This window comes from Geotrypetes seraphini, chromosome 10, assembly GCF_902459505.1.
Source record: "Geotrypetes seraphini chromosome 10, aGeoSer1.1, whole genome shotgun sequence".
Lineage (NCBI taxonomy): Eukaryota > Metazoa > Chordata > Amphibia > Gymnophiona > Dermophiidae > Geotrypetes > Geotrypetes seraphini.
The window spans coordinates 25,469,557-25,488,928 of record NC_047093.1 but is presented as its reverse complement, the minus strand read 5'-3'; the positions used below and the strand labels follow the sequence as shown (position 1 = coordinate 25,488,928).

At 44.9% G+C, this 19,372-nt stretch overlaps 1 protein-coding gene across 8 annotated transcripts in view; it reads left to right on the top strand.

Moving 5' to 3' along the window:
- Nucleotides 1-19,372, top strand: part of CACNA1G (calcium voltage-gated channel subunit alpha1 G) — a 574,606-nt gene that overhangs the window by 510,223 nt on the left and 45,011 nt on the right. For all 8 annotated transcript variants that reach the window (XM_033960654.1, XM_033960655.1, XM_033960653.1 and 5 more), the window contains 5 exons: nucleotides 3,713-3,846; nucleotides 11,037-11,107; nucleotides 13,241-13,319; nucleotides 13,424-13,545; nucleotides 17,728-18,069. In XM_033960654.1, the coding sequence (XP_033816545.1) occupies nucleotides 3,713-3,846; nucleotides 11,037-11,107; nucleotides 13,241-13,319; nucleotides 13,424-13,545; nucleotides 17,728-18,069 (748 nt within the window). The remainder of the gene's footprint in view (nucleotides 1-3,712; nucleotides 3,847-11,036; nucleotides 11,108-13,240; nucleotides 13,320-13,423; nucleotides 13,546-17,727; nucleotides 18,070-19,372) is intronic.

The window sequence follows — 19,372 nt, the reverse complement described above, 5'->3', positions numbered from 1 at the left end:
CTGCCCATAATACCTTCACCATGAAACTTTATGGATCAGAATTAATATACTTCAAATTAGCATTAAAAGTGCCAATAATTGGTGTCAACAAGCACTAAAAAGAGAGTATCTCTTGTCAATCAAAGTTAGGCGCCTACTACAGAATCGTGCCTAACTTAAAACTTAGGCCAGGGTTTTAACGGCCTACATTAAAGGCGCCTAAGTCCCTTAGTTTAGAGAATTGCACCTAGTAGCGCGCAAGTTCTTCCCCATCCCTACACACGCCTACTCTGGATTTAGATGTCGCTAGGCACCGTGCCATAGGCGTCCATCTTTTCTAGAATCGCACCCGATTAATTTTTATTTTTTTTCAATTATGAGCTTGTTAAAGCTCAGAACTGAAAGCAATTTACTAATTTAGGTGCCTGTCTGTAGCTGTCTTTGATAGAATTGAACCCCTAGTTGACACTAATATGCAGTTATGCACATAAATGTCCTGGGTGGGAGGTGCCTAGGGGGGTGGCGTCTTCCACGTCCTCCTCTCCACCCTCCCCGTGCCACCCTCGCACCCTCCCTTCCGACCCCCGTAGCTCTTTAAATCTGGCCCTGCCACCCGGAAGTAATTTCAGAGGGATCCAGGCCAGCAAAAGCGGCAGGCTAGAGTAGTTGCTCGCGCTGGTGAAGACTGTATAGAGGTGCAGGAGGCGGGGAAGGGAGGACGCGAGTGTGGCGGGGGCGGAGAGATGCTGGCGCCCCCACCAAGATGGCGCCTGGGGCAGTCTGCCCACCTTACTATGCCACTGCCCCTATTCTATAAACTTGTCACCCAATATTCAACACTATTTGAACAGCCAGGAACGGCTCTTGGCCAGTTAAATAGCAATTAGCCAATTAAGAACTAATATTCAGTGCATGATAGGCAGTCAGCTGGCGCTGGTACCTCTTCTCCTCGCCCGTGCCTCTTCTCCTCCAGCACCCCCCCCCCCCTTACTAGCGTAGTAATAGCAGGTTCTGTGCACTCACAGATGTTGACATGATGACATTACACATATGCGTGATGTAATTGTGTCAACGTCCATGCATTTCCTGATGCCCTCCAGCCGCGGTACTGAGTTTAGTATGCCGAAGCTTCAGAAAGTTTGTGAGCACTGGCTTAGTGGCTAGTCTGGTCACCAGGTATGTTAGCCCCAATATTCATTGGTTGGCCAACTAAGTTGAGCGGCCAGATACACCCACATAAATAGCAGGTCCATGTTTGGCTGCTAGAGCTTAGCCAGCCAGCCAAAAAATTTCTGGTGGCCAAAACTAAGGAAAAATAATAAGAAGATGCAGTGAAGCGGGATTAAGGATATGGAGCAGCTTCATAAATTAGAACTCCTTAGCTTAAAGCCGGGCTTAGCAAACTCTATGTGGTTGCAACCCATTTTAGCAAGGAAAGATACACATGCGACCTCCAAGCCCTCCCTTCCTTTCCAGCCTTCATTTGCAGGCCGATGATATGGGGAGGGGTTTCTCGACCATCATGGACGGGGGTCACAACCCACAATGTGAAAAACACTGTCGGTAGGGGACAGTTACTGCATTACTCTTTCGAATGAAACTAAATAACATCAGGTTTAAACTGCAACCTGCAAAGTTTGTTTTTCGTTCACTGCATAATTGAATTAAGAAATCTGCTCCCGGAAAATAGGGTCATAGCTAGTAATATAGATAAGCTTAAAATACAAGGTTTGGATAAGTTTCAAGAGGACCATTAATCTTGATTTAGTCAGATAACTATAGATGTCTCTACCTCCTGCATCTGGAAGCAAGCAGCATGGAATGAATTTTCCTGTTTGGTATATGACCAGTACATCTGGGACTGGCCACACTCTAGACACCATTGTTCTTTTTTTTTTATTTCATAAAATTTTACAATGACAAATATAACTCCGATACAGTGGTAGCCAACATTTACAAGTCTATCTTGACAATAACCTTACATCAATGAGGCACTGCGAACATGTATAAGTATATGTGGCCAAACCTTCAGCCCAACAGCTTAATGTAATAAGTAAATATATCAACCCATGTAATAAGTAAATATATCAACCCATGTATTATCATAAAGAGTATATGGGAGAAAAATAAAACCTGTGGAAAGGTGAATCAAGTGAAAGGATATTGGAATAAACAGGAAATACCAACAGTTATAAGGAGCAGTTCAAAATTGGTGCCCAAATCTTAGCTACTGTAGCGTGTCTGTTGGAAAATTCAGCTGCTTTGGATTCATATAAGTGAATCAGGAGGGACAATTTTCCAGCAGAATGTGATATTTAGGAGGTTGGCTGACTTCCAATTATGTAACACCATTTGAAGCGTAATAGACACCCTTGTTCTAACTTAGTAACGCAATTCCTACAATCTTATTTGCTACTTTTAAACCATGATGACATTTCGGGGAGCTTGATCTTCCACCAGTGACTTCTCAACCAGGGCTTTTGTACACTATAAAAAGACAATAAAATGTGAAAGCTGACAAAACTGAAAATGTCCTAAAATCTCTCCCTCATTTGGGCAGCTGCTTTGTAGTCGCTAATTTAATTGCTTACAAATTTAGGGAGATTGGTTTCCTTCTTTGAGTTCAAGTACTGAGAGGCTGATGGACCATCTGTTCTTCCAGTTGAGCACATTACAGCTTCAAGAAGCCAATAAGAGGAATGGGAGCGACTTTCTTGTCAACCTATCCTTGCAAGTGTCTGATCTGTTATGTGGGAGCTAAATATGTCTTTTATGCCCCCAGGACAATTGAAGGATTTCTTTGATGTTAAGAAAATCATAAGAGAATAACTATAGGATAGGAAAAAAAAAGAAAAAAATGCAAATGGGGGAAACACTGTATCAAACTACGCTAGCAGTTTTTAGCGCGGTAAGTTCCTATGAGCATGGGGAGCAGCGCAGGACATTCAGCGTGGTTCTGCGCTAAAAACTGCTAGCGCAGTTTGATAGAAGAGGCCCAAAGCCTTTTCCTTATGTTTTGGATGTAATTAAGCTCCTTATTATTTTCCTTTGTCCATACCCCACAGTTTTGTGGTCTAAGGAAGGATAAAATTGTCTCTTTTTTTTATTTTTTCCCCCCCTTTTTATGCTATGATTTCTTGTAATATTGTTGCTCCCTGAGTTAATAGAGGTCATTCCAACACTGGCTAAAAGAAGAATATCACGTCACAACACTCAAAGTCTAGCAAAAGCTGAAATTGGGTCCTGTTAGAGGAAACATTAAGGGCTAGATTCAGTAAATGGCACTCAAAAATCAGCGCTCAAAAAAAAATTGGCACTCAAGAATGCCCATTGTAGAACAGTAGTGCGTGCCACGACGTACGCCTGCTGGAACCAATTTGGGTGCAATCCACAGTATTCTATAACACTACGCACAAATTTTAGGAACGGCCCTAACGTGCCCATGCACAGCCTATGGCCACGCCCCCTTTTGGGATGCACACTGTAGGATTTGGGTGGATTAGAATAGTATATAGCAAGATGCGTGCAGAAATTTAAATTGGTGTCAATTAACACTCAATTACTGGCACCAATTGGCTCGTTAGCCGATTTAATTGGGCGCAAATCTTCGCTGGGTGCCATATGTAGAATCTGGAGGTAAGTGCACAAGCTTGGTGATCTAGGAATAAAAAATATGTGACTTCCATCTGAATAGCTGACTAACCCATGTTTGTTTGGTTTGGGTTGTTTTCAGGTGGAACCAGTTAGACTTGGCCATTGTGCTTTTGTCCATCATGGGAATCACTTTGGAGGAGATAGAAGTCAATGCTTCATTACCCATTAATCCCACCATCATCCGCATCATGAGGGTCCTCCGAATTGCTCGTGGTGAGTGTGCCGTTAGGAGTATGGTGGGGCGCCGATTGACTTGGCAGGTCATTCTCATCCTCGGTAATTCGTTCTTACAGAAGACTCCACGCTTAAAGCATCATACAATTTTCTCATTGAGGATGCCAGAAATAACCAAAACGTCTAATAAATGTTATGGGAAGGCTTTCGCTCATTAATATAATAAAACGGTAAGCCACGCATGCGCACTTCCTATGCGTGCGCCGCTTTTCCGTGAGCTGTAGCGACCCATAGGAAGTGCGCATGCGCGGCTTATGGTTCTGTTTTTCGGTCTGGCCTGCTCCCTGCCGTATTGCATTTTTCAGTTGAAAGACGCAGCGGTGGCTCCTCTCATGATCCCCGCCTGCATCGGACTTCCCACGCAGGTGGGGATCATGAGAGGAGCCACCGCCGCGTCTTTCAACTAAAAAAAAAAATACAGCAAGGCGAGCAGGCCAGACCAGACCGAAGCTCAAGACCGCGGGAAGGGAAGGGAAGGGGGGGGGGGGCGACAAAGAAGAGGACTCCAGCCGCGAGGAGCCGAACGAAGCAGCCAGATTGCAGCAGGCCAGAACGCGGGGGAGGGGCCGAACGGAGTAGGCAAGATCGCGGTAAGAGAAGGGAAGGGGTGGGGGAAATGCTGCAACTGCTGCACAGGGACCTGGAGGGAAAGACAAATACCGCTGCTGCTGCTGCACAGGGAAGTCGGGGGGAGGGAGGGAAATGCTGTTGCAGGGAAGTGGAACTCCAGAAGGATCTGAACTCCAGAAGGATCTGAACAAGCTGGAAGCATGGGCATCAAAGTGGCAGATGAATTTTAACATAAACAAATGCAAGGTGATGCATCTAGGAAAAAAAAACAAAGAACACGAATATAAGATGCTAGGGGCGACATTAGCAAAATGCGAACAAGAAAGGGATTTGGGGGTACTGATTGACAGAACCCTAAAGCCTTCGGCACAATGCGCGGCAGCGGCGAAGAAAGCAAACCGGATGTTGGGCATGATTAAGAAGGGGATCACGAGTAGATCGGAAGATGTAATAATGCCACTTTATAGAGCAATGGTCAGACCGCAATTGGAATACTGTGTCCAACACTGGTCTCCATACCTCAAGAAAGATATAACTCTGCTGGAGAGGGTACAGAGGAGAGCCACGAAACTTGTCAAGGGATTGGAGAATTTGAGCTACAAAGAGCGCCTTATGAAATTGGGACTGTTTACCCTCGAGCAGAGAAGACTGAGAGGGGATCTAATAGAGACTTTTAAATTAATAAAGGGATTTGATAAAATGGACCAAGAAGAAGCTTTACTAATTTTTTTGGAGGTGACACGGACAAGAGGTCACAGACTAAAACTGAGAGGCAGCAGGTTCAGGACGAATGTCAGGAAGTACTTTTTCACACAGAGAGTGCTGGGAATTTGGAATGCTCTCCCGGAGGATATTGTGACAGAGATTACTGTTCTGGGATTCAAGCGCAAGTTGGATGCACACCTTCTTGAAAATCATATTGAGGGCTACGGTATATCTGGGTCTCCAATCAGGAGCACCTAAATGGGCCGCCACGTGTGCGGATCACCGGACTGGATGGACCTCGGTCTGATCTGGTGAAGGCTTTTCTTATGTTCTTATGGGTGAAAATACTACTGCACAGGGAAATGGAGGGAAAGAATGACAGACAGACAGCAGGAAGGAGGGAGACAGACAGAAAGGAAGAAAGACACAGGGGCAGGGAGAGGGACAGAAAGACAGACAGAAAAAGGGAGTCATGGAGAGAGAGAGAGAGAGACATCGGGAGAGAGAGAGAGACAGAAAGAAAGAAAGAAAGACAGACAGACATATATTCTAGCACCCATTAATGTAACGGGCTTAAAGACTAGTTGTATATAATGGAGATCATTTTATAAAGTAATTTGACATGACGCTGCATACAGTACAGTCAAACCTCGGTTTACGAGTGTTTTGCAAGACGAGCAAAACAATCAGCAAACTTATGACTCGCACACCGAGCATTGAATCGATTTGCGAGCCCCCAGCCAACCCGACCCGACCATGGGAACCAACAGTATTGCTCCCCCCGAGGTCACCAGCGCTGCTCCCTCCCTTCACGATCATCTCCTCCCCATCTACCGACTGGCCCTGTCCTTACCCGTGTGCCACCGGAGTTAGAAAGAGCCTGCCGTCAGTCTGCTGCTGAGCCTTGAGCATCTGCGCATGCTCAAGGCCTTCTGGATCTCATCCTCACCGAGATTCTCATGAGACTCGAGATCTCATGAGAATCTCAGCGAGGGTGAGATCCAGAAGGCCTAAGCATGCACAGATGGTCAAGGCACAGCAGCAGACCGGCGGCAGGCACTTTCTATCACCGGCGGTGCAGGGGTAAGGGCAGGGCCAATTGGGGAGGGGGGGAGAAGAGGCGCTAGCAGCACCGGTGGCCTCGGGTGGAGCATGGGAGTCGGGGTGCGTCCGGCAGAATTGAGCCAGCACTTGAGAGTCCCAGCGGAGGGGGTAGTGGCATCCGGGGGGGGAGTGGCAGCGTCCGGGAGCGGCAGAGCCAACGGTGTCCAGTCGGGCTCTGTGGCGGCGGCGGTTTACTTAGCCAGCACCACCCGCAGTGAGAGGCAGCGAACAGCAGCAGAGGAGGAGAATTGGAGGAGCCGCGTGGATGGGTCTGTGGCAGAGGCAGCAGTGGAGGCGTCCCTAATGGTAATTAAGTTTTTGGGGATGTGGAACGAATTGTTCAAGTTTACACTAACTCTTATGGGAAAAGTTGCTTTGATATCCAAGTGTTTTGGTTTAAGAGCATGCTTCTGGAACGAATTATGCTCGTAAACCAAGGTACCACTGTACTTTGATGGTAGGTACATACAGAAATGGAGTTTGAGGGCAGAATCAATGGAAAATGTGCGTAGATTATACAATATGCTAATCTACATGCATACTTAATTATAGGATCATGCAGGCCTCTCTAGTTAGGGATACCAGACATCAGGATTTCCCCGGACATGTCCGAGGGTCCAGACGGCTTTTCAAACTTTGTCCGGATTTTGAAAAGCTTCCTGATGCTTCCCGACAAAATCGCGTTGGGAAGGGGCATCCACGCGTGCGCGGATGCAACGCAATGACATCGCATGCACAAGCGCGTGCATGCGATGTCATTGCATTAAGAACATAAGAAGTTGCCTCCGCTGGGTCAGACCAGAGGTCCATCGCGCCCAGCAGCCCGCACCCGCGGCGGCCCATCAGGTCTATGACCTGTCAGGTGTTCCTTGACTTAGCCCTATAATCCCACTTTTTTCTTCTATCCGTACTCTTCCTAACCTATCTCAACTTTTATCTGTACCCCTCAATCCTCCCTACCATTCAGGAATTTATCCAACCCTTCTTTGAATCCCCGTAGCGCGCTCTGCCCTATCTCAACCTCCGGGAGCGCGTTCCATGTGTCCACCACTCTCTGGGTGAAGAAGAACTTCCTGGCATTGGTTCTAAACTTGTCCCCTTTCAGTTTCTCCGAGTGCCCCCCTTGTACTTGTGGTTCCCCGTAGTCTGAAGAATCTGTCCCTGTCTGCCTTCTCTATGCCTTTCATGATTTATGGGAAGGTTTTCGCTCATTGTGCATTATTACTCACTGAAGTGTTTGCTATTAAGGCTTCTTGCTACAATAACCGTGAAGATAAGTGAGAACATTTTTTTTTCTACTGTTTACATATATATAAGCTGATTTCATAAACATAGCGTTTAATTAATGGAAAATATTTCAAGTTTTCAACGGAGATAAAAGAGGTTAAGGACAATGTGGTAAATATCCAAGCTATAACCAATAATTTGATAAAGGAAAGAATAATTTTGAGTAAAAAAATTGAACAAATAGAAAATTACAACCGAAGACTGAATTTGCGTCTTTTGAACTTTCCGAAGGCCTTGGGGGTTACACCTATAGATATGTGGAAAAGGTATTTAATTGAAGTATTAAAGTTTTCCCCTGAACATATACCTCCACTTAACAGAATTTACTATTTGCCGAAAAAGAAAATTGAAGGAACCGACCCAGGTATAGAGGAACGTTTGATAATAGACGCTTTAAATGTTACTGAATTATTAGGAACTACACTTTCCGAATCTATAGAGAGAGCCACAATGTTCATATCTTTTGTTTTCGAACAAGATATGAATGCAATTATGCGTTTATATTTCCGAAATCCTCAACAAATGTTTCTTGGAACGAAAGTATGGATTTTTCCAGACGTCACGAGAACAACGCAGGACCGAAGAAAACTATTCTTAGCAATGAGAGTAGAGACTTTGACCCTTGGAGCGACATTCTTATTAGCATATCCATGCAAATGTTTAATTAAATACCAAGGTGTTAAATATGTCTACTATGCACCAGAACAGTTACGCACCTTTTTAGATTTAAAGAATCTTGCTACCCGGAATGTTTAAGAGTAGAAAGAAAAGAGGGGGTTAAAGACTGTTAAGCCTTTCAAGAATATAGTTATTACTTATATTTGTTATCTCTTCAATATATTCATCTCCTCTCCCTCCAGAGTTAGTGGTCTAAGAAAGAATGAAATTTTTCTGATAGTAGAAATTATGAGTTTATTTAATTTGTTTCTTTTCTGTTTTACTTGTACAAGAGGAATATTCTTGTGAATTATGTAAAATTTTAATAAATAAATAATAATTAAAAAAAAAAAAAAAAATATTTCAAGTTTAATAAGAATGGGTGAGACCGGTGACGATGAGATACTTAAATCCCCATCGGCTGTGCCATTTTGAGCCGATTAGGGTGATATCGCTGAGGTCTCTGAAGATTCAGAATAATAAGATTAATTTTGAAGTTGGAATCGAGAGTATGGCTTTGCTACAGTATTCTACTTCTGAACATTTTAGATAAGAGCCTGTTGGAAGTGGTGTATTCTATCAAAGTCACGTGATCTTTATAGAATGGTGCTTAGCACGGATCATTTCCAGAATCAATAAGAACATAAGAATAGCTATACTGGGTCAGATCAATGGTCTGTCTAGTCTAATATCCTGTTTCCACCGTGGCCAATCTAGGTCACAAGTACCTAGCAGAAACCCAAATAGTAGCAACATTCCGGAATCTCAAAGAGTATCAAGATTCCGGAATCCCACATAGTAGCAACATTCCATGCTACCAATCCAGGGACAGCAGTGGCTTCCCGTATGTCTTTCTCTTTCCGTGATCTTTCAGCGCCATATATAGAATTCAGCTCACAGTATTTAAACTAGGCGCCCTCTTATTCATTTACCCTCATATTTCTTTTTGCATGCAACCTTGGCAAAAAATTACATTTGAGGTAAGAGCTAGTTAACAGCATAGGTAGTAAAATGGATGGACCATTGGCACCATGATTTGACTAATATTTTGCCCAACTCTGCATCAGTACCTAGAGAGAGCTGGGTGGGGCCAGAGACTGGTTCATTTACCTCCTCCAACGGAGGATGGCCTGGCAGCATCAGCCTCATGCATTCACCGATTCTCAGTAGCACAGCAGAGTTTAATCTTTGCAGAAAAGAGAGCAAGATTCTTACCTCCAGGGCCAAATTCAGAATCATTTAACCAAGGAGAAATACTGCTGTAGGCTCAATGATCCATGAGGAACCTCTTGAGTAGTGTTTCAGAAGTAGTGTTAAGGATGACTGCTGCAGAGCTAAGGAGGAGATATTACACACCTCCCCAGGGCCTCGCAGGAGAAAGACAACCCTAGCCAAGGGCATATAGAAGCCTGCAAGCCTGAGTGTAAACACTAATATGGGAAGATGGCTTGAAAGATTGCAACCATCACGTCCAGATTTCAAAATACCACCTCGCTTTTTCTGCTGCAGTGTTCAACATATTCAAACAGACTGTCTCATCGGGCATCTCGCTGCTCAAAACAGGATTTTATTTTAGAAAGTGTCCATTTAAAACAGAGAAGAGTGGTGAGTTGCTATAAAAAAAATAAATACAATACAGTTGCAGGGGGCGGGGAAGGGGGTGAGGAAATCTTCAAATGATCCAAGACAGAGGCAAATATAGAAGCAGAGGCTGAAGAATTAACTGCGAGCAGCAGGAATTCAGATATTCTAGCTGTGAAATGCTGTGGGCAATGAGGATAGTAAGGGGGAGGTGGGGGCGGAGCACCCTGGGTGCAATCTTGGCAGGGGCGCCCACACGTCTCTTCCCTCCCCCCAGCAATGGGAGGAGTCTTTTCAATGTACTCCCCCCTCCCCTGTACCTCTTCAAATTTTCACCTATAGCGAGCAGTATCTTCTACCTGCTGCTCATGCCGGCCTTGTCGCTCCCTCTGACATCACTTCCTGTTTGCAGGACCAGGAAATGATATCAGAGGAAAGGCTCAGCTGGCGTAAGCAGTGGGCAGGTGATGCTGCTCGCTGCTGGTGAAGATTTGAAGAGGTATGGGGTGTACAGCGAGGTGATGCTGGGGGCGGGGAAGAAAACCTTGGAGGGGAGGATGCAAACTTCTTTTGCTACACACTGCCTGTGAGAAAACATGAAAAGAGTAAAATAGGAAAAAGGAGAATTAAGGCAAAGAGGCATGGGAACTTAAAATAAAGCTAGCTAGAGGACTCAAAATCAAGAGAGAAAGAGACTGAGGAAAATGCCCCCGATGAAGTTACAGGGAAATACTTTTAAAACCAATAGGAGAAAAAAAATTTTCACTCAGAGAATAGTTAAGCTCTAGAACGCGTTGCCAGAGGTTGTGGTAAGAGCAGATGGCATAGCTGGTTTTAAGAAACGTTTGGACAAGTTCCTGGAGGAAAAGTCCATAGTCTGTTATTGAGAAAGACATGGGGGAAGCCACTGCTTGCCCTGGATTGGTAGCATGGAATGTTGCTACTCTTTGGGATTCTAGAATCTTGCTAATCATTGAGATTCTGTATGGAATGTTGCTAGTCCTTGGGTTTTGGCCAGGTACTAGAGACCTGGATTGGCCACCGTGAGAACGGGCTACTGAGCTTGATGGACCATTGGTCTGACCCAATAAGGCTATTCTTATGTAAGACCCTTTCAATCTGTGAGTAAGGAAAGAAAGAACTCCCTGTATTTACAGGTGGGATCTATTAGAGACCCAGATGAAAGGTCTAGGAAGTTCTTCCAGAAGTTTATTTATAACATTTTTTTAAAAATATTGGTGATAGTAATATCTTTTTTTTTCCAGTTTTAAAATTACTTAAGATGGCTGTAGGAATGAGGGCTTTACTGGATACAGTTCTTCAAGCACTGCCTCAGGTAAGCCTTTTCTAAAAGAGTAATGCTAATAACTGCACCATTTTTAGTTAAGTAGGGATGCTAAAGCTGCCTGCAGCCTTCAGCCTTTCCTCCTCATCCTCCTGCCCCTTTAAGTCCACACATCTTTATTACTTCTGGAATTCATTAGCCTATGCAGTGTTCCCCCGTCATTTGGGGTTGGCGGCTGGCAGTTGGCGGTCCCGGTCATTCGTGGTATTTTCCAACCGCAAACTGCTGATCAGGAGAGGACAGCTGGAGAAGCAGGAGAGAGCAGCTGGAGCGCCGGCGAGTGAAGGAAATCACTCGCTGTATGCTCCGACCGCCTCTTCCTGCACTAAAGTCGGGCCTTACCAATCAGGAGCTGCTTTGACACGCACCAGGCCTAATTTACCAGCGCCTAACTAGGACACCTAGTGACACCTATGTCAACCACTCCTATTCTCCGCCCCCCTAATCACACCCACTTTAAAGGTAGGCGTTGGTAGGCTTGACTTAGGCATCGCTGTGCGGAATGCTGTGCCTAACGTTTAATTTTATTTTTTCTAATTAATTATTCAATTAACTTCAGAGGCGTGATCAATTACCATGCCAATTAAGCTAATTGAAGTCATTTAGGTTAGGTGCGGATTTTAGTTAGGTGTCAGTAGGCCGTCTCAATTAAGCACCTAGCAGCACTTAACCTGGACACCATTTACAGAATTGTTGACTTAGGGCCAAATTCTATACTTGGTACCCTAGTTAGGGACCACTAAACACGCTAATTGAGGCTGCCCAGTGATGCCAAAAATCTGCGCCTAACCTAAATGAAATCAATTTGCTTAAATGGCGTGGTAATTGACCACCCCATTGAAGGTAATTGAAAATTAAAAGTTAGGCACAGAATTCAGCGCAGTGCCTAGCCTGAGTGGAGGCAATTTCTGATGCCTAACAACGCCTACCTGAAAAGTAGGTGTGGTTAGGGGCGGAGAATAGGCCTGGTAGAGTTAGACATTGCTAGGCATTCGAGACAGGCACTGGTAAATTAGGCCAGTGAAAGCCTGGTGCAGCGGTGCCTACTTTTAGGATACCTAAGGCTCCTTTTACTAAGCTGTGATAACGTTTTTAGCGCGTGCTAAACCCGTGCTACGCGGCTAGAACTAATGCCAGCTCAATGCGCCTAGCAGTTGATTGACAACCGCTCTGAGTGGTGCCTACATTTATAGAATCCGCGTCTTAGGGGGAAATTCTATAAGAGGCACCTAAAGTTAGCCTAAAATGAAAGGTGCCTATCTTAATTAGTAAATTGACTTCAATAATGAGCTTAGGCGCCTTGGCCAATCGGGGCCTTAGGCCCCTCCCCAGTACATCCCAGGATACACCGGGAAAGAGAGGCCTGCCATTTTGAAGAGGCAGGCCTGCTGGCCAGAGGGTGTAGGCATCCCTCCAGTTGGCCTGATTACATAAGGTAATGATGGTCTTACGTAAGGTCAAGATGGTCTTAGGGGTGCAGGGTGGGGTATTGGGATTTGGGGGTGGTGTAAGGGTGGGTGTGTTTTGGGGATGTCAGTGGTTGGGGGGGTGTCAGGGGTTTGGGGGGCCAGCGGCAGGAGGAAGTGGCATCCCTCCTGCTTATCGTAGTTAGGGGGTGTCAGGGGCTCAGGAGGTAGGAGGTAGGAGGGAGTGGGCAATCCTCCTGCCTATCGTGGTTTCGCGTGTCAGGCAGGAGGGAATGGGCATCCCTTCTGCCGATTAGGGGGGTCTTCTGTCTTCTGCAGCCGGCTCAGCTGATTGCAGCAGGGGAATTTCACCTCCCCCCCCCCCCCCCATCAACTGGGCCGGCAGGACTCCCTGGGCATAATGCCGGTAGTGGTCAACAAAATATTGAGTGCCGTTTTGCAGAATATCGACCCCTTACATTTTTGTCTGACCAACAAAATTCAAAAGGCAAAAATTTGTCCAGGTAATTCTTGAAGTTATCTGGAGAAATATTTTGAATAATCAACTCCACAGTTTCTAAAGATTCTCCAGATTTGCTCTCTTGATCTCAGTTTTCATGATAAACTCACCAGCTTTGGTCTTGATCCAGGGATGAGAAAGAATCCAAATTACTGTAGTTTCTTTTCCTCTTTCTTGTTATATTCTCTTTGTCCACAGGTGGGGAACCTGGGTCTTCTTTTTATGTTACTGTTTTTCATCTTTGCTGCACTTGGGGTGGAACTTTTCGGCGATTTGGGTAAGTTTGGGGAGAGGGGTGGAGGGAGAAAATCTTTGACCAATAGAAGGAAAGCAAGAGAAGGGTGAATTTCTAGTGACTTCTCTTTCTGCCTGACCTTGCAGAGTGCGACGACACTCACCCCTGTGAGGGTCTAGGACGGCATGCGACATTTAGAAATTTTGGCATGGCTTTTCTGACTCTCTTCCGGGTCTCAACAGGAGATAATTGGAATGGGATAATGAAGGTAAGACATTTTTGGGTACAAATATTTATAATAAAATAAATGTTTATAAGATGTATCTCCTCTGTGTTCTGAACTCCTGTTCTGAGGATGTTGAAACTTTTTCCATGATCACTTTCACACATTAAAGTCAACAAAAACACCGGCAGTCTATAATCACCACCTTATACATATTGTAGGGGGTTTATTTAGACTAAAATCTATCACTCGATGCTCAAATTAATGCACTAGCTAGGAAAACTTATTATATGCTGTGGAAATTGCAATCGATCAGGGCATATTTTGATCCTTCCTCATTTAGACTACTGGTACAATCATTGATTTTGAGTTCCCTGGATTATTGTAACATCATTTATCTGGCCTCCAGTAAAAGGAATATCAAAAGGTTGCAGATCATTCAGAACACAGCTGTTCAGTTGATTTTCCACTTGAAAAAATGTGATCATGTGACTAAATTCTATCGGACGCGACATTGGCTCCCAGTTGAGGCAAGAATGTTATTCAAGTTAGGTTGTACCTGTTACAAGACATTGTTTGTCCTTATTCCTCATTATCCCCTCCCCCCCCTTTACTAACACGTAGCGCAGAGTTAGCGCCGGCAGCGCTAGTAACTGCTCTGATGCTCATAGGAATTCTATGAGCGTTGGAGCAGTTACCGCCGCTGCTGTGGCGTTAAAACCCACGCTACGCGTTAGTAAAGGAGGGGGTATATTATTGATCACTTTAAATTTACTTACAGAAAAAGTTTTTTCTCGGCATTTTAGATTATTTCCATTTCCTACGGTAAAAGGATGCATCTACAAAAGATTTTTCCATAGAATTTTATCTTTTCAAGCTGGATCATGGGAGAAACCTTTTTCTGTCCTGATAACAACCTCTAAGTCCTGTCTTCCCTTTAGAAAAATGCTAAAGACTTAATTATTTGACAAATTCTTCTGAATGTGATTGTAATGCACTGGGCTTATATAGTCTCTTGATTGTTGTTAACCGCGTTGAACTGACAGATTACTGCGGTATAGAAGTGAATTTGTTATGTTAACTGGGCTCTACAACAGATTTGCATTCTTGATCTCTCTGCGGTATAACATCTCCAACCTATAGACTAAGAACTGGCTCTTCTACGGTGTGGAATTGCATAATCTCTACATTTATAGTTCATAATACACTCGACAATAACCATGGAGGGGCATAATAAAATAAAAACGTCTAAGTCTTCTTTTGCCTTAAGGCCATAAACGTTGACAGTAGACGCAGGGAAAATGTCCATTATCCAAAAAAAAACATCCAAAAGGAGGTATTTTTTGATAATGGCCTGCCTCTAAGTTCAGCTTTTTAAACGCCCAGACCACAACTAACGTCTAAACTTACACCATAAAATCAACCTAAAAAAAGCCTACGTCCCAAACATTCAAAACAAGGGCTTTTAGGTGAAGGAGGGGCCAGTCCTTCGCCTAAAAGCTGGATTCTGTAACTGGTGTCTGTCAAAAAGAACACTGATTACAGAATCCCCCCACCCGAGCAACAATCAGGCCAGGAGGGAGCTTAAGCCCTCCTGGCCCGGCGACTCCCTGGTGCCTGACAGCGATCAGGCCAGGAGGGAGCGCAAGCCCTCCTGGCCCGGCGACTGCCCACCCCGCCCGATCCGATCGGGCCAGGAGGGAGCCCAAGCCTTCCTGGCCCGGCGACTGCCCACCCCGCCATTACAATCCAGGCAGGAAGGAGCCCAAGCCCTTCTGGCCCGGCAACCCCACATACACACTCGATCCGGGCAGGAGGGAGCCCAACCCCTCCTGCCCAGGCAACCCCCCTACCCCTCACCCCCACTAAGATATGGGTAGGGGGGATCCCAGCCTAACCTGCCCTCGACTCACCCCCCTCCCACGATCGACCCCCCCCGAATCCCCGATCAGTCCCCCACCCGCCGACCCGCAAGACACACTACCGCCAACCCCTCAACCCCCCCAAACCCCAATCCCCCACCCTATACCTGTAAAATTCATTGGACGGACGGATGGGTCCCAAGCCTGCCTGTCCAGCAGGCCCTCCTTCCCTCGAATAGTGGGCCTTATGGCCTGATTGGCCCAGGCAGCTCAAACTCCACCCACAGGTGGGGTATGAGGTGCCTGGGCCAACCGGAATCAGCCCAGTAGCCTTATGCCCCTCCTGTGGGCTTGGCCTTAGGCACATGGGCCAGGTTGGGCTGGGTTGGGCCGGGTCGGACTGGTTTTAGACGATCAGGCTTTTTGATCGTCCAAGTACCGATTTAGGCCACTTTTTAGACTTTTTTTTATTTATTATGAGCCCCATAGGGACTTCCTTTGTGCATTTTGGTAACGCGGTAATGCAGTGCATTTGGTAATGCATTTTGGTAATGCAGAGGCAGTGCATTTTGTTAATGCAGGATCATTCTGTGAAGTTGCCCTTGAAAAGAAGAGTTTATTCTACCTTTCTGTATCTCTCTATCTGGCAGTAAAACTTGACCAGATCATGGATGTAAGAGTTAATCTGTTTATAGACATTTTTCTTCTCCATTTTATGGCTTTTATGCTGGATTAATGTTGCTGCCTTGGTTGGTGTAGAAAAGAGTATTTACAAGGGTCCTTCGAAAAGTTTCCGCACTTTCATGTTTTCGTGGGAAATGGTTGGGATGAGAGGTGCGTCGTAGAATGTCATGGGAAAAAATGTATCGCAAAGCAAGGCGATTATGTGGGAAAGTGATGTAATTTGCTGTTGAGATATTTAATAAATAATTGTTTAAAAAAAGTAAAAGTGCGGAAACTTTTTGAAGATCCCTCGTAATTAGCGCAGTTGTGAAACTTGACTCATTAATCTTATGGCTTCGCCCCACGTTCAGCTTTTCTTATATGGATTGTTTAGAAAACATATTTTTTGAGGATTTCCTCAATTAAATCCTTCTGAAGACCTACATATGTCCAATTTCTTGCATGGCTGTCTGTCTTAATTTTAACCCAATCCTCCTGACTATGGAGAAAGGGCTGTCTTTTCCACGCTTCTGTAACACACTGGTTCACATAAGGCAGTATATACATTTTTATTTTAAAATGTTGTCCCTGAGGTTCAGCGGTTGTCTACCTCCCCTCCCCCACCCCTCCCTCGATTTTCAATGCCAGGCCAAGTCCAGGCACTAGCAATAAACATCCAGGTCCACTGAGGACCTGGAACTTAAGTAGGTGCCAGCCAAAATTCAGTGCCAAGAAAGCATAGCTAGTTGGGCAAAATTACGGCTGCCTATGATGAGGTCCAGCGCGCCTAGTTGGTTCTACAGGCACCGACACTTAACATCGCCAGTGGTAGCTTAACTGCCAGTTGCTCTTTGATTCTGCGCCCTTGTACTTAATCACACAGTCCCGTGACACTCACAGGAGATAGTCAGTGGCACTGTGCGGTTAAGTGCCATTCAGTATCAACAGACAACCCGCTGATCAGGTTTAAGTGGGATGGATCCTCTCCTGAGTACTTAACACTATATATGGGTTAGACCAGGGGTGTCAAAGTCCCTCCTCGAGGGCCGCAATCCAGTCAGATTTTCAGGATTTCCCCAATGAATATGCATGAGATCTATTTGCATGCACTGCTTTCATTGTATGCTAATAGATCTCATGCATATTCATTGGGGAAATCCTGAAAACCCGACTGGATTGCGGCCCTCGAGGAGGGACTTTGACACCCCTGGGTTAGACTATCCCATATATAGTATAGCTAGTAGCAGTAACAGTAACAATATAGATGACGGCAGATAAAAACCTGTACAATCCATCCAGTTTGCCCAACAAGATAAATTCATAAAATATTCCATTCTACATTATACCTGATTTTACATGTATCGATCATATTTCCTCTAAGAGCCCTAGGATATTTTTTCTTCAAAGTGAAGCCATCCCATCCCCTTTTTTTGTTTTTGTTGCCCTTCTCTACTTCTGCTACGTCTTTTTTTGAGATGGAGCAATCAGACCCGCACACAGCACTCAAGATGAGATCTCACCATGGATAGAGAAACATTACGCTACGTTGTTCTCTGTTATTCCTCATCCCTTTCTGAATAGCTCCTAACGTTTCATGTGCCTCTTTGATACACTCCTGCATGTAAAGCCAAGACTTTCCTTTAAGCTAGACATTTGCCTTTTCATTTATCACGTGATTAAATTTCCCCCTCCCTATCACCAGGATACTTTGCGAGACTGTAACGAGGACTCTACCTGTTACAACACGGTCATCTCTCCAATCTACTTCGTCTCATTTGTGCTGACGGCCCAGTTTGTTTTGGTCAACGTGGTGATCGCCGTGCTCATGAAGCACTTGGAGGAGAGCAACAAGGAGGCCAAAGAGGAAGCAGAGCTGGAAGCAGAACTGGAGCTAGAACTGAAGAATCTGAACGCCCATCCTCCAATCTCTGACCCCTTCACCTGGGCTGCAGCAGAAGCTAGAGAGAGGCCAGAGAGTCCAGAAGGTCCCACCAATTCCATGCAAGCCAAAAACGATTCTCAACTCTACTTGGTTCAGCCAACGGTGAGATACCAATGAGTTTATATCTTATTGCACTGATAAGTGATAGATGTAACTACATGACCTATCTTAAAATTCATGCATATGGTGTAACCAGTGGCGTGCGGTGAGGGCTTTCATGAAGGCCCTGACAATACTGATCTAAATTTGACTGGCTGAGTAGGCAACAGGCTGCTTGCCTGTTGCCTGCTCAATCAATAAAATTCAGAGCAGTACCCTCAGGGCCTTTAGAGGGTGGGGCAAATCCCCTGAAGGCCCTGACCGCACGCCACTGGGTGCAACACAGGCAGCTACTTTCACTACTGAAGACTCATGGTAAAACCATTGCAGAAATGGAGTGGGCCATAATTCATGGCTCATTTTTAAACTGTCTTGTCTCCGTAGTTCTGTTCCATAGTGCTCTATATCGTTCAAGATCTGTAGAGTAAAGGCATCAAATTAAGAAGCATTATCCAGTTCAATAATTCACACCTGTCAGCTAGAGACCATGATTAAACCAATGGTTCCAATGTATAGAATAAGAACTTAACCCCTCTCCTGGCACAAACTGATCAAGGAAAGCATATTTAGAAAAATTAAATAAAATGTGCACTTAAAAATTCTCTTTAGATCTTAAGCACTTTTTTCCCTACATGATAATTTTTTGCTGTTGTTCCCACTGATCATTGCTAGTACATTTGCTTATTTCTATTTTTCACAAAAAATATTTCATTATAAAATTTCAAATAATAGCAGTCACAAAAAGATCTCAGGATGCCGGAATTATTCTTCCCTCCCCTCCCCCCAACACAAACATACAGAAAGCAAATGAAGGAGTCCTATTGCATGCAGGTGACCAACAGATTTCTGGTTCTGTGTATACCTTTGGGCAGTAAAGCTTTGGACTGTAAGAAAACACATCTGTGAAACCAACAGGACCAGGAGATTGGCCCTAACACCTTCACTTGTACTTCAGCACCATGCATCCTTTGCAGGAAAGGCGGGAGAGGTGAGATACGATAGCAATGTTTAAATACCTACGTGGCATAAATGCACATGAGGCAAGTCATTTTCATTGGAAAGGAAGCTCTGGAATGAGAAGACATAGGATGAAGTTAAGAAGTAATAGGCTTAGGCATAATCTAAGGAAATACTTTTGTACAGAAAGGGTGGTATATGCATGGAATAGTCTCCCGGTAGAAGTGGTGGAGACAAAGAATGTGTCTGAATTCAAGATGGTGTGGGGCATGCACGCAGGATCTCTTAGGGAGAGGAGGAGATAGTGGATCCTGCGGATGGGTAGACTGGATGGGCCAATTAGCCTTTA